Source organism: Peromyscus maniculatus, chromosome 4 (genome assembly GCF_049852395.1).
Source record: "Peromyscus maniculatus bairdii isolate BWxNUB_F1_BW_parent chromosome 4, HU_Pman_BW_mat_3.1, whole genome shotgun sequence".
In the NCBI taxonomy this organism is placed as follows: domain Eukaryota; kingdom Metazoa; phylum Chordata; class Mammalia; order Rodentia; family Cricetidae; genus Peromyscus; species Peromyscus maniculatus.
This window is the reverse complement of record NC_134855.1, coordinates 39,667,012-39,683,387: the sequence shown is the minus strand read 5'-3', so window position 1 is coordinate 39,683,387 and position 16,376 is coordinate 39,667,012. Positions and strand designations below refer to the sequence as shown.

Genomic DNA, 16,376 nt, shown 5'->3' with positions numbered 1-16,376 from the left:
TACTTTTCTGAAATCCTGAAAGTGTAATATGTTAAGATATGAATATATAATGTTGGCTTGAAAGAAAGGTTTAAAAAAAAAAACCCAGTATTTTATCTGGGTTACTCACTAATGGCAATCATTAATTTGTGAAGTTCTGTTATCACAGTGATGTTTTATGTGTTAGAAGATTTCAAAACGCAAAGAGAAACATAGTTTTGTGTGAGATTCCCAAAGCACTGTCAAATGCTCTTCTGTCACTTCCACCCAGTGCCAAAAAGACCTCGGGAGACATGGATTGTAAATGTAGTTTATTTTGTAAGCAACAATCAAAATATATTTGTGCTACTGATTTTTTCAAATAGTAAATGGGATCTTAACAAAATGTGTCCACTTTGATGTATTCCTGACAACTTTGGAGTCTGCAGAGCCCTGACTAACTAAGCAGAAGCCGCCGCAGAACTGAGATGGAAGGTGGCTCAGGTGACTGGCAGGCCACCACATCACCTGCAGAGCGCCCGTGACTGTGAGCACTAGAACAATGAAGGAAAATATATTGAGAGTGTCACTGACAGCTCTCTACGTTGCTTTATTTAAACACAACAGTATCCAACATTGCTGCCAAACACTGGACAATATTTGAAGTCATAAGCACATCCACATGTTCTTCCAAATGACGTTTGGGATCCTAAAAGAAGAAAAAAGTAAAAGAAGAAAAAGATAGCTGTATTACCAGTAAACTTTTTTTCAAGAGCAGATTAAATTAGTAATGATGTCTAAATTTATACATATTTTATCATTCAGCTTTTCCAATACATTGTTACGTTCTTGAGGTTTCTAAATTTGTTAAAAAGAAACTAAAAAATTACCCAATAAGACTGATTTGTACAATCAATGCTAGTTATAGATATGTACCAGATTTTCATAAAGGGTAACAGTTTGTAAAACTCACAATCACCTGATTTTTAAAAAGGTCCATTTATGCATGTGTATGTGCCTGAGTAGTATGTGTACTCTGTCATTAACGTATTTTAATGTCTGATGCTTAAATAAAGCATCATGAATTCTGTAAAATCTTAGTATTTTCAGAAAATGATTCAGAAATATTCTTGGATCAAAAGGTACTGTAACTGAAAAATGTAAATATAATTTGGAATAATTCTAAAATGTTAAGAATGCTTCATCCAGTGATTCTGAGAAACTGTATCACTGGAACTTAAACAGGCATGACTATTAAACCTGATCAGATCCATTTTGAAATAAGTCAGGTTAAAGATGAAACTTAAAGTTGCACTATAATTAAAAAAATTAAATGTTTACTTATGTTTAAGGACAAATAAGTTATTTCAGCTAAATTTGAAAGTTTAAAAGAAGATAAATATTACATGCAATAAATGATTTTAAAGTATTATTTTCTTACACATGTTTTAAAATACCCAAGATTCATAACTTTACACAAGTCTTCTTCCCTGGCTTGTGTAACTCTTAGCTCTGCTTTTCTTATTCATAATTTCCATACACTAATTTCTAACAACTGAGAGAACAATCCTACAAGTAAAACAAATGACTAGACTATAGTACTATTATTTAGGGGTTAACCCTGAACACATTTCAGGTGAAGGCACTAGGAAAGACCAGCAGAAGAAAAGAAAGCCTATGACAGAGTTACCACATTTAACACATGGTACCTTGCTCAGGCCTGAAATCCCAGCACCTGGGCAAGCAGAGGCAGGAAATCTCTGCAACTTTGATGCCAGCCTGATCTACATAGTGAGTTCTAGGACACCAGGGCTACAGAGTGAGACCCTGTCTAAAACAAAACAAAAACCATGATTCTGATGATGATTTCTTTCTTTCTTTTTTTTTTTTCTTAATCTTTTTCTTTTTTCTTTTTTTGCTCTCTCTCTATAGACCAGGCTGGCCTCAAACTCAGAAATCCAGCTGCCTGGGTCTCCCAAGTGCTGGGATTAAAGGTGTACACCACCACAACCTGGTGATCCTGATGTTTTCTAAACCTCATCAATTACATGTTTTCCAGTTTCATTTTAATTTAGTCCTTTCAGTTTCCTGTGGGCCATTAAAGAAAATATATAAAAACGATAGCCTCAGAAAGTAATTTATTTAGTGAGTTCTAGAAAGGGTAATGCTCCCAAATGGTAATCTAACATATTAGGTGAAAATAAGCAGTAGAAAATGAAAACAAGGCTGATATCATACAAACTGGAAATGAAGATGAACTTTATTTTAGTTTGGTTTGAGGGTACTCATTTTTAAAATGTAATAATTAGAATGTACTCATATTTGTGTTCCTCCTTTATAATTTATGATAAAGTCAGACCTTTGCCCCTACTACTCTGCTGGATTAATTGGTTTTACAGTGAATCGGTAACTCATTTATCAGTTATCTACATTCCTTGTGGCAGCTGGGTGATTCTTAGAGATTTCCCATCCAAGAATGGTCCTGGCCCAAACCTACATAGCTTGTGAGATGTGATGGGATCAGAGCATATGGTAGGATGGCTGAAAGCAAAGACAGCTTAGTGTCTTGCATCTGAAATATCAAGATTCTGCCAACATCAGCAATATGATAACCATGTTCCATGAAATGGGGAAAAATGTAATCAACATTCTTTAGAAAAACAGTCTAATTAATCTGTAGATTCTTTTAATTGCTGGGTGTGTTCCCTCATCCTCTGATAACCAGGTTTAAATATATATTTCATCTTAGAAAAGCAAAAGAATCACTATTTAAACCCCTCTCACAGTGTAGTCAATAGAATCCTAAACTTTCTCAGGGTATCAGCTATGCAGTAACAAAATGGATCTTTAAAAAAGGTTACATATTAAGCAAATCTGCAGGGAATACTACCTACTTATTGATAAATGTATCATTAAGAAAATGGTTATTAGTTAAATAAATCTACCATCCTTTTTATTTTACCTCATCTACAGTAAAATAATCTCAGGACTCAAGTGTCCTCTATTTTTAGTATACTATTTTCACTAAGGAGCGTAGGTAATAGGTAGAAATTTACGATTTATTCTCTACAGACAGCAAAGAGAATTTGATATCTAATAAATATAGTGGCCTTTAAATTTTACTATGTTTAAATGAAAGAAAAAAGATGTAGTATAAACAGACAAGAAAAAAATGATCGTCCCTACAGTAGTCTGAGTGCTCCAAGAGCACGTTAGCATGCGACTGTCTAACCCATCACAGTCTCCTCACCTGCTTGCCAACATTCTTTATTGCCAGCTGTTCAGGTGTCATCTTATCTTCTTCTTCCACAGCCTGTGAATGAACACAAAGGACAGACTTCAAATTCTCTATCTGCTTTTCCCATAGAAGAACCACCACCAAAGCAAAGGTGATCCTAATTTTCATTCAGAGGAAACTTTTATTCAAACAATTTGTTTTTGTTTTTTTGTTTTTTTGTTAAAAAAAAAACACTCTTGTTAATCCAGAACAATCTTCTTGGTTACGAAACTATTACCACCATCATTTAGAAACACTTAAGAAATAAACAATACCAGACAATATCACACTGGATCACTAAATGGCATTAAAGAGATGGGGAGACAGGAGCCTGGGGTAGCCTCTTTGCTACTAAATTCCCCCTTTTCTCCTCCCACCAGCCCACAATAGCTTCCCCCTTCAAGTTCTCATTTCTCCTTTATTTCTTTTGCCAATCTAGCCCATGTGTGTCTAGTACCTATTTAATATCATTAAGGATCAAAAGATCTGTTAAGTTTTGATCTAATACATGTCATCATAAGTTAATCTCTATACATCTTTAAATCTCTACAATATACATTAGGAAAAAACTCACAATTCCATATGAAGTAACCTTAAGAAATAATTTCAAGTTTTTTAACATAAAATTAATAACAGAAATCAAAAACCAAACGAACAGCACATGAAAATCATTTTCTATAGAGTTAACTACAAACTCTTTGTGACTTTTCATAAGCTTTCTAGTAGACAAACAAAACAACAACAACAAAAACCCTCACAATAATTAGAACATTCAGGCTAGAATTGCAACCTTGCCATCTCAATAACAGCATCCCACAAACCTCTTCACAGAGCATTCCAACATGAAGAAGTCTGCGTTTAGAGAGTGAGGGTATATTAGAGCCTAAAGACAGAACCTGCACTTGGTGAACTTGTGGTCTATAATTTATTCATGGCATCTGATAAACAGAAGATGAAGAAACTTCATGATCATCAACCTCCAAAAATGCTACCAAAGCATTTGCCACAAAAGAGGTGAAACAGTAATGTCAGAAAACAGAAAACCTAAATCCCAGCGAGGATTAGATTTGGACACTCTAAACTTAATAATCTCACAGCTGCCAAATTTCTTCATGTGTGAACAATGAACATGTAGGAAATGCAATCATCAGACATTTCCCATAAACTGGGAAGTTTGGCTGTATTTCACACCTTCTTAATAGTTTTGTAAACAGAGAACTTGAAAATGAGCAAAGATGGCAAGTGTCTAATTTTATAAATGGACAAACTATCTAGAGAATTTTCGCCAGTAGAACCTGCCTAAAGAGAAAAGACGGTGACTATCTCTTGTGTCTGCTGGTTACTGGAGGGTGCTTATTTGTAACATATTAGGAATTACATTCAAATCTGAAAGCAGGAAAGAATAAAAGTCACAAACACTCCAACTAGAATTCCCCAGACAGAGAATATGTTCATTTTCGAAGTCAGATGTCACTCTATTAGTCTCCGCTAGTTATGAAAGTATTTCTAACTAGGAAACTGCTTTTCCTACTTTTCAAAGTCTTACAAAAATAGCACTGAAAGGCAATATAGTTTATCTTCCTAGATTACTTTCACAATTGTGACACTGTATTGCTGACTTGAAAGCATGTTAGCTGAATGGAACAATTCTCCTAAGTGTGTACTCCATCCCCATTCAATGCTAACTGTTCTACACACATGGCAATAACCGTACTTACTACAGTACTAGAAGGAGACAAGAGTTTTTGGAATTTGGCTCAAAATACCAATCCACATATAAATAATCATTAGAGAATATCTTGGATTAATGCAAGAATCAAAGATGCCAAATATACAAACATGAAAGTCAAAAGCACTTAAAGCTTTTTAATATTATTTGAAAGGACAAATAGGATATAAAAAGCACTGATAAAAATGTTAAAATCTTGTACAACATTTAGCCACTTTACCAATTAGTTTTTCCATCCCCAATAATTAAAGAGAGTTCACAAACTCTTTGAGAAGTGCAGATGGTAAAAAGTACTCCCAGCCATGGGTGCCATCTGGGAGAGGAGGAGCAGCTGCAGATTCAGGCATACACTAAGGTTGCAAACCCCCACGACAGGAGATGTAAGCACATCCCTTCCAGTATAAGACAGACCAGGTCATGCCATCCAAGTCCTCAGGATTGTCTCCCTACCTAAGTTACCTAGATCTCATCTACCATCTGGGCAAGACCAGTCTGTCTTCACTCACAGTTCTAATCTGGCTAGTCCCCAGGAAAAATTAAGAAATGGTAGCAGCAGAAACAAATGAAATTCAGGCACAGGCAGTGTCCTCACTAGGGAACTTCTGTGTTTATGGCAACTTCTGTGATTTGGCTTCAAAATTTGCTTTTGCATTCGTGCTCTTCGGTTTACTCAACCAACAAAAAAGCACTGAAAATGTTTGTGGCTATTCACACTAGAAACGTTTTTAACAGTTTATCAACAAAGACCCCCAGATGGCTATCCCATCATGCACGGTCTGCACAGTTCTAAGAATTTCTTGGAATTTGGTCTGTTATGTGATCGTAATCCCCTCAAATGTACCCTCTATCTTAAAGAGACTTTTACTAAACCCATTAACATTGTTCTCTTTTTTTCTACTAATGATCAAAATGTTCAAATGAACAGTATCTCAAATTCCATCATTATTTATCTTTTAATCTAGACTGGACCTGGACCTTTGGCATGTCTCTAGCATTCTTTGACAGACACCCACAGAACAACTCCAGTTTTCTGAACACCTGCACAATTAATTACCCCAACACCTGTTTTCTCTCCCGTCCCTTAACCGCTGTTTTTAACATCTCTTATTCCATAAATACCTCTGAATAACCCTTTTTTCTTTACTGACATTCTTTCTTCATTCTAGAACATGCTAAAATTTCATTTAAGTACATGCGTTCAAACAACATCAATAGAGCAATTTATTTTTAATGTAACAAAAGACAAAAAAAGCTGCTAGAATGGTATACACTATGTTTTCACCAGTAAACCACCTCTGTGTAACTGCTAAGTGTTTATTTCTTGTGATTTTTAAATTTATTTTTCATAGTGAATACAACTAAAACAACACTACGGATTACAGAGGTAGGAAGTCTAAATAAATGATTTTTACAAAATATATTTTGGAGAAAGCAAAATGAACAAACATGAAGCAATTTGTAAAACTTCCTAAGATAGAAGAGACTTGAATATAAAGGACAATAAAACTTCTGACTACTATCAACACTAAATTGCAGCGTATGTATGTGGGTATGTATGTATGTATGTATGTATGTATGTATGTATGTATGTATGTGTCTCACTAAGTAGCTCTGGCTGCCCTGGAACTCACTATGTAGATAGATCAAGCTGGCCTCAAATTCACGAGACCCACCTCCCTCTGCTTCCCAAATGATGGTATTAATGGCTTGCGCCAGCACTGCCCAACCTCATAGCAACATGTATAACTAGGGAAACTCATGTCTTTAGATGGTATATCACCAATAGTAATAAAGGCAAATACATGATTTACCAGACAACCACAAACAGAGATAGATCCTTTGCAAAAAAAAATCTTAACAGGGAATCCAATTTTAAAGCATAATAAGATCAAATAAGGGATATAAAATAAAGATCACATGAGTATGTAAACATTGGCATGTGTAACAGCAACTTGCAATTCAGCTTTTTGAAAGATATAGGGGGTTCTGGTAAGCCTAGGATGGTAGACGCATACCTTTGATCCTAGCATTTAGAAGGCAGAGGGAGGAGGTTCTCTGAAAGTTCAAGGCCAGCTTCCTCTAGATAATAAGTCCCAGGCAGGGCTCTGTTGAGAGACTTTGCACACAAAAAAAGAAGAAGAAAAGAAAGGAAGGAGGGGAAGGGGGGAGAGGGGGAGGGAGGGAGGGAGGGAGGGAGGGAGGGAGGGAGGGAGGGAGGGAGGGAGGGAGGAAGGAAGGAAGGAAGGAAGGAAGGAAGGAAGGAAGGAAGGAAGGAAGGAAGGAAGGAAGGAAGGAAGGAAGGAAGGAAGGAAAGTTTCTGGTAGTATCTGCTTAAGACCAATATCCATTTTCCTCTCTTTTATCACATAACTGATTTTCCTACAGGCATCAATGATCTCAGCTACAAGACTACATTACACAGCTTTCTCTGCTGCCAGGTGTGCTCACTGGGCCATGTTCTGCCAACGAGAGACACTCACTCAGACTTGCTGGCTAGACTGCACAACGGCTCCTAGTAGGATTCATCCCTTTGGTTTTCCTTTTCTCCAGCTGTATCACACTTAGGTTTAGCAACTGCACTGTACCTTAAGATGACTTAAGAGATGGATGTCAATAAAATGAAAGTAGAGCAGAAAGACAGAAGGAATCAGAATCTGAATCTCAAGTTTCAAACTGGCCTTAAAGTGTAAGAGACAGAACTTCATTTAAGCAATTGCTATTTTGAGTTAACATGACATTAGAAGTTAAAAAAAAATCAGGAGTTACATTTAAGTGTAGAATTTCCTATCTCCTATCTTAAAGATGACAATGTTACTAAAACAATGTTGACATATGACATATATTTAAAATGAACATCACTTCCAAGGGACTGGAGAGATGACTCAGCTGTTAAAAGCCCTTCTAGCCTTCCAGAGGACTTTCAGTTCCCAGCACACACACAGTTCACAATCTTCTGTACCTCCAGATCCAGGGGATCTAATGCCCTCTTCTGGTCTTCTTGGGCATGCACATGGTAAACACACATACATGTAATGCACATTATGCATATACATACATACTCATACACATAAAATACAACCTGTAAAATATTATAGACCACTCCCACTGGTAGTATGTTTCATAAACTTTTAATACTGAAAGTTATGTCTAATGTCAGGTTTTGTTCTTTAATAGGGTAGAAACTTTCTCATGCTAAATAACCAATTTTTCCTAATTCTTTTGACTATTGGCTTTAAAAAGCATTGTAACCACCTATAACATTCTTGACATAACTGTCCTTAAAGTTATCTCTTTATTCTCCTGGGTTCCTGTTTGACTGCAAATAATCTATCATATTACATTCAAATAATGATGATTTGACTCATTTTCCTCAATACTGACTGACATCTTGTTTTTCTTATCTAATTATATGAGCACAAAAATTTTCTACTTAATAAATATACTGTAGCAAACCAAATATATTTAGTTTATATGAATTAATATAAAAATAACTCATCTAAAGAGTAAACTGTCAAGTCTTAGAATTTATAGAGCTATATGCTTTAAAAGGCAAGATTTTTGTTTCAGTGTTTTGTTTTGTTTTGTTTCTCTCGAGACAAGGTTTCTCTGTGTAACAGCCCTGGCTATACTGGAATTCAGTCTGTAGATCAGGCTGGCCTCGAACTCACTGAGATCTGCCTGCCTCTTCTTCTGAGTGCTGGGATTAAAAGTGTGCACCACCACGCCTGGCTTCTGTTATTCTTAAAATGATCTTTTACAATACATTTTTTCACCTATAGGTTCATTTACAAATATGTAATGAAACATTAGCAGTTTTACAATCTAGCAGCAGCATTTTAGTCTCCACAGATAGGGGTTTGGAACACAATGCTGCGGTGGCACAGCTCAGTAATTAGAAAAACAAATGAGTAATAATCAAGCACAACTCCCATGTGGAATTCAGACCATAAGAATCTAATTATCTTCAAACTCTTTTTACTTTAGGACCTGACTGGCATCTAACAATAATTACCTTAGTTTAAAAAACCAACCAATTAAAAAGAATGCCATGAAGAACTGTGGTAGCACGGGCCTTTCCTTGTGTATTTTAAGTGTTACTATAAAAACCTCACCGTTTTCTTTCAATCATAGAGGGAATTACATTCCCAAATTGGACTCATCATATCACAGCTTACACACTGTTTTCATTTTTTAACTAAACCTTACAAGATTTTTAGTGCTACAGAGATTTTTTAAACTGTAATATAGGAAAAAAACTTCTATGGATGGGCAGCAGTAACCATAAATAGGTTATTTCCTGGCAGAAGGAAATATGAATTTACTTAAATGTAATGTTACAGAGAAATAACCATTCCTCCAGTCCGCTGAATAACAACTTGTTCTAACTTTTTTAAAACAATAAAAGGTTAACTATCTTAAATGATAAACTACTTCTTTCTCTCTGTATCATCCCCACAGCATGAAAGCAACACTAGGGGGGAAAAAAACAAACAACTCATTTACCGGGGGTTCCGGCTGAAATGTGATGGGGGTTCCAGCTGAAATGTTATACTCTAGAGTATGCTCGTCAAAACCCAACCTAAGTGCTAGAATTAAGTTTTGAAGACCCCATTACCTTTATTTCAAAGCTTAGTTCTTTCAAATGATTTGCTGTTTACATTTGGTGAAGCTTACACACTGTCTCTTAAATAGTATTTTTTTTAATATGCTATAGTACTTAAAAACAGAAATATTACTTTCTGGTATGACAATCATCAGTCTTTTGTTTTGTTTTTAGTTTTTTGAGACAGGGTTTCTATGTGTAGCCTTGACTGTCCTGGAACTCAAGGAGATCCACCTGCTTCAGCCTCCCAAGTGCTGGGGATTCAAGGTGTGCACCACCTTACAATAATCAGTCTTAACTATGACTCCTCAATCTTGAATTCCAGACCTTACCATTAATTTTCTTTTCTTTCCATTTGTTTGTTTTTCAAGATAGGGTTTCCCTGTGTAGCCCTGGATGTCCTGTAACTTGCTCTGTAGACCAGGCTAGCCTCAAACTCAGAGATCCATATACCTCTGCCTCCCCAGTGCTGGGATTAAAGGCAAGCACCACTACTGCTCAGCATCATTAATTTTTAATTCCACTTCAAAGTGTTTAAAAACTGTAGCTTTGGATTTTTATATATGTGTATCTTTGCGAGAGCAGAGATTGGGGATAGGCCATGGAACTAGACAGGGAGCTGTGAGAGGGAACACAGCAGGCAGTGGACAGGGAGGGGCATGAGAACACGTGACATCGAGTGGAAAGAAGGAACACTGCAGCGGCAGGGCACAGGCTCGGGTACAGGAAGGGGAGAGTCCACCAAAACCAACTATGGATAAAATACCACAAGGAGACCTGTCATTTTCAATGTCCAGCTTCTACAAAATACACTTTCTTCATTCCTTTTTCTATCTACACTGAAAAGGTTACTGCTACCAACATACTTCTTAATCACATAGGCAGGAAATGTTAAATTCATCAATTTTCTCTTTTCACAGAATCCAACCAGTAATGCCTCCCTCCATTCCCACTGCACTACACAACACAGTTATGTAGTGTGACTCCCAATCAAATCTCCTCTTACTGTTCCTAAAGTCAGGCTCTAGTTATGCCATGCCTCTGCTCAAAACTAACTCTGTAACTTCCTCCTATTCCTCATATACACTCTAGCCACAGATACCGTTTCCTAAATATATCCTATGCCTTTTCTTTTTCCCAGCCTCTCCTACCACCAGCTTCGAGACTCTGAAAGCCATGATTTCATACTTTCTACTCCCGAGTTTGGGCTTTTTAGACTTCACATACTTGTGAGGAATTATCTTTATGTGTCTAGTTTATTCCATTTAACCATGTCTTCTAGGCTCACAGTGTTCCAACGACAGATTTCTTTCTTTTTAAAGATTGAACAGTACTGTATTGTGAACACACACACAGACACATACACACAGATCATATATGCATTTGTTGCTGGACACTAGGTGACTCTGTGTCTTGGCAATTATGAATATTGGTCAGCAAGCCTGTCTCTACCTATGCAGCACTGGCATCAACAAAGCTTCCTTTCATGGGGTAGGATGTAACTCAGGCCTTTACAGACTGAGCCATCCCCCAACCCAATAACCACATACATTTTACCATATAAATATTTTGAGGGGATTGTGCATAATGAACTTTTCAATGGCCCACATAAAGTCAGCCTCCCCTAGTCACTGCTCTTTCTCCATAGCTCTAACTATGAGGACTATGCTGTCTTTGTTTACGTTCTCTTACAGAAAGTAAGCTCTCTGGGCAGGAGGGACTTTTAATGTCTAACTTTTTAGCATGTCCCAGTGCCTTGCACATAGTAGGTTTTCAGTAAGTACTGATTAAATGAAAAGTGTAAAAGTTCATTAAATGAATTATATGTAGCAAAGAAAAAAATTCTTTTTTAATTTTTGGAGACAGGGTTTCTCTATGTAGCCTTGGCTGTCCTGGAACTCGCTTTGTAGACCAGGCTGGCCTCAAACTCAAAGATCTGCCTGCCTCTGCCTCCTCAGTGCTAGGATTAAAGGTGTATACCACCATGCCTGGCTTATTTTTTATTTATATGTATGTGTATTTACATGTGTATGCCATGTGTCAAATCCTCTGGAGCTGGAGTTACAGGCAGTAGTCAGCTACCTAACATGGGTGCTGGGAAGCACTCAGGTTCTAAGAACAGCAAGGTCTGTTAACTACTAAAACATCTTGCTAGCAACTCAGCAGCCTATGTGAAAAGAACCCAGTTGCCTTGCTTACATATTTTCTATGGCTGCATTTGCATAATGGTGGTAGGCTTTAGAAAGAGACTAGATTGCCTATACATCAAGTATTTATTTTCTAACCTACAAAACAGGTCTATTTTTAATTATTTATTTTATATAACTACTTGGTACCTAATTATATGCATTTTAAAGTTATGAAGAAAACAAATGATTTTTACCTTATTATAATTCTTGGCTAATTCCAACATCTCTTTTACCACTGATTCATTGTGTTTACAATGTTCACTGTAGTCTTGAAGTGTCAATCCTTCCATCCAACTCTTCTTATGCAAATTTAACAGCATCTAAAAACATAAGGAAAAGGAAATTATTTTGCTGCCTTAAAAATATTACCTGTCTTGAGAAAAAAGCTTCACAAAAATTAATGAATTTAAATTTAATTTTATTCATTCAAATAAGCACCAACTGGAGATATCCTAAATTTATATTAATATATTAATACCTCGGTACTCCAAATCCATGCCCTCTGCCCTTGGTCCTGACCTATTTTCATCTTTGTGTGACTTACACTCACTCGTCCTCTCTATTAGAGACAGGTGCCCTTCCTAATACACTGACTGAAAAAACCATCTCACAGTTTTAACAAGATCTTTCTTCCCTTGTCCTGCCTGCTATGTTGCTTTTATTGTGTCTATGAACATTTTTTTCTTTACTTTATCCAGTTATATTTATGATTCCCAGGGTCTAGCTAGATTCTAAAATATCTAACCACAGCAGGAAAAAAAAGAGAAGAAAAGAATGAATCAAAGGATTCATTGAACTCTCGTATTACACACAGGTTCGCTTTAAAAACTTAATATTGACTTGTTGACAGGATTGAAAAAACAAAACTAGGAAAAATATCACAGACATGTTTAATTTTCAAACACACCCACAAACTGGGCCTTGGCTACCAGCTAAGAATCTAAACAACTTAGTTCCCAAATTGGACTTAAGTTCAAACATGTAAAGAATGTATTTGTGTGCACATGCATATTTGGGGTGTGGAGGGATAATCACACTATGTAGTCCAGGCTGGCTTCAAACTCACAAGCTTCCTGATTTGATTCAGTCACCGGAAAGGCGAGGACTCCTCAGCTGCCTTACAGATTTACAATTTTCTTTGCCTATGTCTATTTATTTTTTGGGTGAGCACACATGCCACAGCACACACGTGAAGGTCAGAGAAAAACTTGAAGGAGTCAGCCCTACCCCTCTATCACATGGGTCCCAGGTACTGAACTCTGATCACCCTGTTTGGAATGAAGCACCTATGCCTGCTGAGCTATCTCACCTGCCTAAGTTCATTTTCGTGTGTGTGTGTGTGTGTGTGTGTGTGTGTGTGTGTGTGTGTGTGTGTTTCCCTGACTATCCTCCTTAATTTTTCATAAGATTTACTACGTTTTAAAAAATCTATTTATATGTAATTATGTGCATGTGCCTGGAGAGGGAGCTACAGTTACAAGCAGTTGTAGCAGCCTGATGTGGCTGCTGGGAACCAAACTCTGGTCCTCTCTAAGGGCAGCACCATTGAGCCATCTCTCTATGCACAGTTTTACAATTGTTAGATAATTTTCTTCAAAGTTATACTCAAGAATTTGCCTTCAATTAAGTACCACCACTGAATTCAAGTTACTTTTTTCTTTTGATAATTGAATACATTATGAAATGTGAGGAAAACATCACAGCAACAGACTGCTTGATGCTCTTGAGCCACTACAACCACAGTCGTCCATGTTAAGGGTCAGGACTACATTCCAGTGTAGAGGACTTGTCTAGCACGCACAAGGCCCTGCCTTGAATCCGGACAACAGACAGGCAGACACCCCCAACAAATATAAACAAAAGACCCCACAGTGTACTTTAAATTGCTCAATCACAAAAATCACAGTATCTAACTTCTGGAATTATATGGTTTGCTCTTTTATTTTTCAATTACACTGCTTCCAGGTTTGCAGCTACTTCGGATAGACGTGCAGAGTCTATTTTCTGCTAGAAAGTAAGTCACATGTCAAAATCACTATGGGGCTTCTTAAGATAAGAGTTCCCTCATCCCCTTCCTTCAGTCTCAGGGGCAAGAACAAAATAGGTTAAACAGAAAACAAAAACAAAAACAGAATAAAACACACAAAACCAACCTCAGAATATTATGCCAGGTAATTCCAATTTCTTCGCCTACTTTCCATCTTCCCTACATCCCAGCTGATCGCACCACAGGTTACAATCACCCGTACTCTACACCAGCCCATAACGGAATGATGAGAATAGGATTTTACCAACATAGTACTACAAGTGCCAGGCTATCCCTACCATGCCTGGACAAGGATTCCACTGGAACGCTCAGAAAAGGCTTGATGTTCAACATCCAGGTTAGCTGGATAAGGGCAACGGTGGGGCTTTTGTTCTGAGAACAGATGAACTAAACAATAATATAAACAGAAGGGGCTAGAGAGATGGTTCTGCAGTGAAGAGCACATGCTACTCTTGCTGAGGACTCAAGTTCAGTTCCCAGCACACACATCTGGAGGCTTACAACCACAGGTGACTCCAGTTGCAAAAGATCCAACAGCCTCTTCTGACCTCTGAAGGCACTAGGCATGCAACTGGTACATAAATATATATGCAGGCAAACACTCATAGACATAATTATAAAAACTAATTTCCTTTAAAAAGAAAAGGATTTTTCATTGACTTACCTTCTGTTCCAGTTCATTTTTTCGATAATTAATAGTGATGGAGTAATAATGTCTGTTTAATCCATGAATTAATGCCTATAGGAACAATTTTTAAATGATAAATTAATCTTTCACCTAATCAAATACAAATGTTTGAAACTGTTGACATATCTTCCACACCATTTTTATTTATTTAAAGACAAAGTCTTACTATGTAGCTCTGTCTGGCCTGAAACTCACTATGTACACTGGGCTGATCTTGAACTCACAGAGATCTGCCTGCCTCTGTCTTGGAGACCTGGGATTAGCGTCTGAATGACCACCATGTCCAGCTTAGTTGGTAAAAGCCCTTGCTACCAAGCCTGACAACCTAAGTTCAGTCTCTAGGACCACATGGTACAAGGAGAAAACCGACACATGAAGTCCCCATCCCACAACACAAAAGAAGTAAAATGTAATCCATTTTTAAATAAAGTTATTATAAATACAGAGTAAATTAAAATATTTTCTCTGCTACAAGCTTACGACAAAAGTTTAAAGGACTAGTGACAAATTCTTCAAAGCTTTGCCTTGCACAAAGCCCAGAGCAAAAAAAAAAAAAAAAAAGGTTGAACTCAACATAACCTGTTACAAACCAATTACCCACAATTTATTGTCTTAATCTTGTGGTGTTTAGGAGGGAGTTTGCTATTTCAGAAGAAAAGTCTAAAACTCTGTAATGGTACATGTTTCTCCATCCACATCAATCTTGGGCTTCCTTTTTTGTTAACTCAATTTTCACTAATTCAAAGACTTGTGTCCAGGCAAGTCTCCAAATCAGCAATGAGGAAAGTAGGTAGGTGTCTATGTGTGTACTAATTTACATGCGTGCTCATATATTTGTGTGCCCTTGCATGTAGAGACCTAAGGCCAACTTCAGGAGTCTTCCTTGACTTCTCTCCACCGTAATTATTAAGACAAGCTTCAGTTACTAAACTTGGAGCTTATAGATTGTGTTCTGCTGGTTGTTGAACGCGCTCTTCTGGGATCTGCCTGCCCTAGCTCAGTGCTGGGGTTACAGATGCACACTGCCTGGCTTTTTACTTTACCTCATTTCTGTCAAGTGTCCACAGCACACACTCACCAACTGAGCCACCTGTTGAGACCCAGAAGCTTTTCTTTACTCTTCATTCACCTTACTCACATTCTCAATTCAGTGACAAGAAATCAAATCCTCACTTATCATAATTTATTTTCACTGTACTTAATCTCGAAGATAAATAGGCCAATCACAACAAAAACTTAAGCTATTTATAGGGAGGAAACCGAATAGTATTGCTCTGCTAAAGGAATGTACAACCAAATGATTCCCAACAACTGTCTGCTATACCCACAGGTCAGTGTCTCTCTCAACTATCATCAGAGAAGCTTTGTCTTGCAGAGGATGGGAACTAATACCAACACCTGGACAAATGGACAATGTGCCGAGTGAGAGACCTTGGAACACTCAGGGAACAACGTGTACGAGGAGGCAGAAGGATTGTAAGAGCCAGAGGGGATGGAAGACACCAAGGAAGCAGTGTCTTCCAGACACCACAGGACTGACACACACATGCACATATGAACTCAAGACTGAGGCGGTACATACAAGGGATGCACAGACCCAAGAGAGACAGGGTCCCAGTGCTGAGAGGGCAAAGTATGCACAGGCTCCCATCCTAACCAAGAAGCTATCTCCACCTGACAACCACTTGCAAAGGAACTAGTTTTCCCCAGTGAAAGCTCACTGGGCATACAAATCACACATAAATCAGGGCAGGCCCCATGCTCAGCAAGCAGTACATAACCAATTTTGTAGTCTGTTATTTGTCTCAGATTGCTTTGTTTGGGAATTTTTCTTTTTTAATCTTACAGGTCTTTTGCTTGTATATTATGGTTCCCAATTATGTGC

The 16,376-nt window shown here is 37.5% G+C and overlaps 1 protein-coding gene and 1 long non-coding RNA gene across 3 annotated transcripts in view; one reads left to right on the top strand and one right to left on the bottom strand.

The window, feature by feature from the left end:
- LOC121828653 (uncharacterized) overlaps positions 1–16,376 on the top strand; it is a 20,001-nt gene extending 3,625 nt beyond the window's left edge. The window contains exons 2-5 of one of the 2 annotated variants that reach the window (XR_006071113.2): positions 3,271–3,347; positions 6,314–6,513; positions 7,350–7,479; positions 15,822–16,376. This is a non-coding gene — a long non-coding RNA (uncharacterized LOC121828653). The remainder of the gene's footprint in view (positions 1–3,270; positions 3,348–6,313; positions 6,514–7,349; positions 7,480–15,821) is intronic. The other variant, XR_013050490.1, reaches the window with a different exon arrangement.
- Psmd14 (proteasome 26S subunit, non-ATPase 14) overlaps positions 274–16,376 on the bottom strand; it is an 88,102-nt gene continuing 71,999 nt past the window's right edge. The window contains exons 9-12 of the mRNA XM_006984622.3: positions 14,468–14,542; positions 11,951–12,076; positions 3,209–3,271; positions 274–667 (exon numbers count right to left, since the gene is read on the bottom strand). Of these exons, the coding sequence (XP_006984684.1) occupies positions 569–667; positions 3,209–3,271; positions 11,951–12,076; positions 14,468–14,542 (363 nt within the window). The 3' untranslated portion in view covers positions 274–568. The remainder of the gene's footprint in view (positions 668–3,208; positions 3,272–11,950; positions 12,077–14,467; positions 14,543–16,376) is intronic.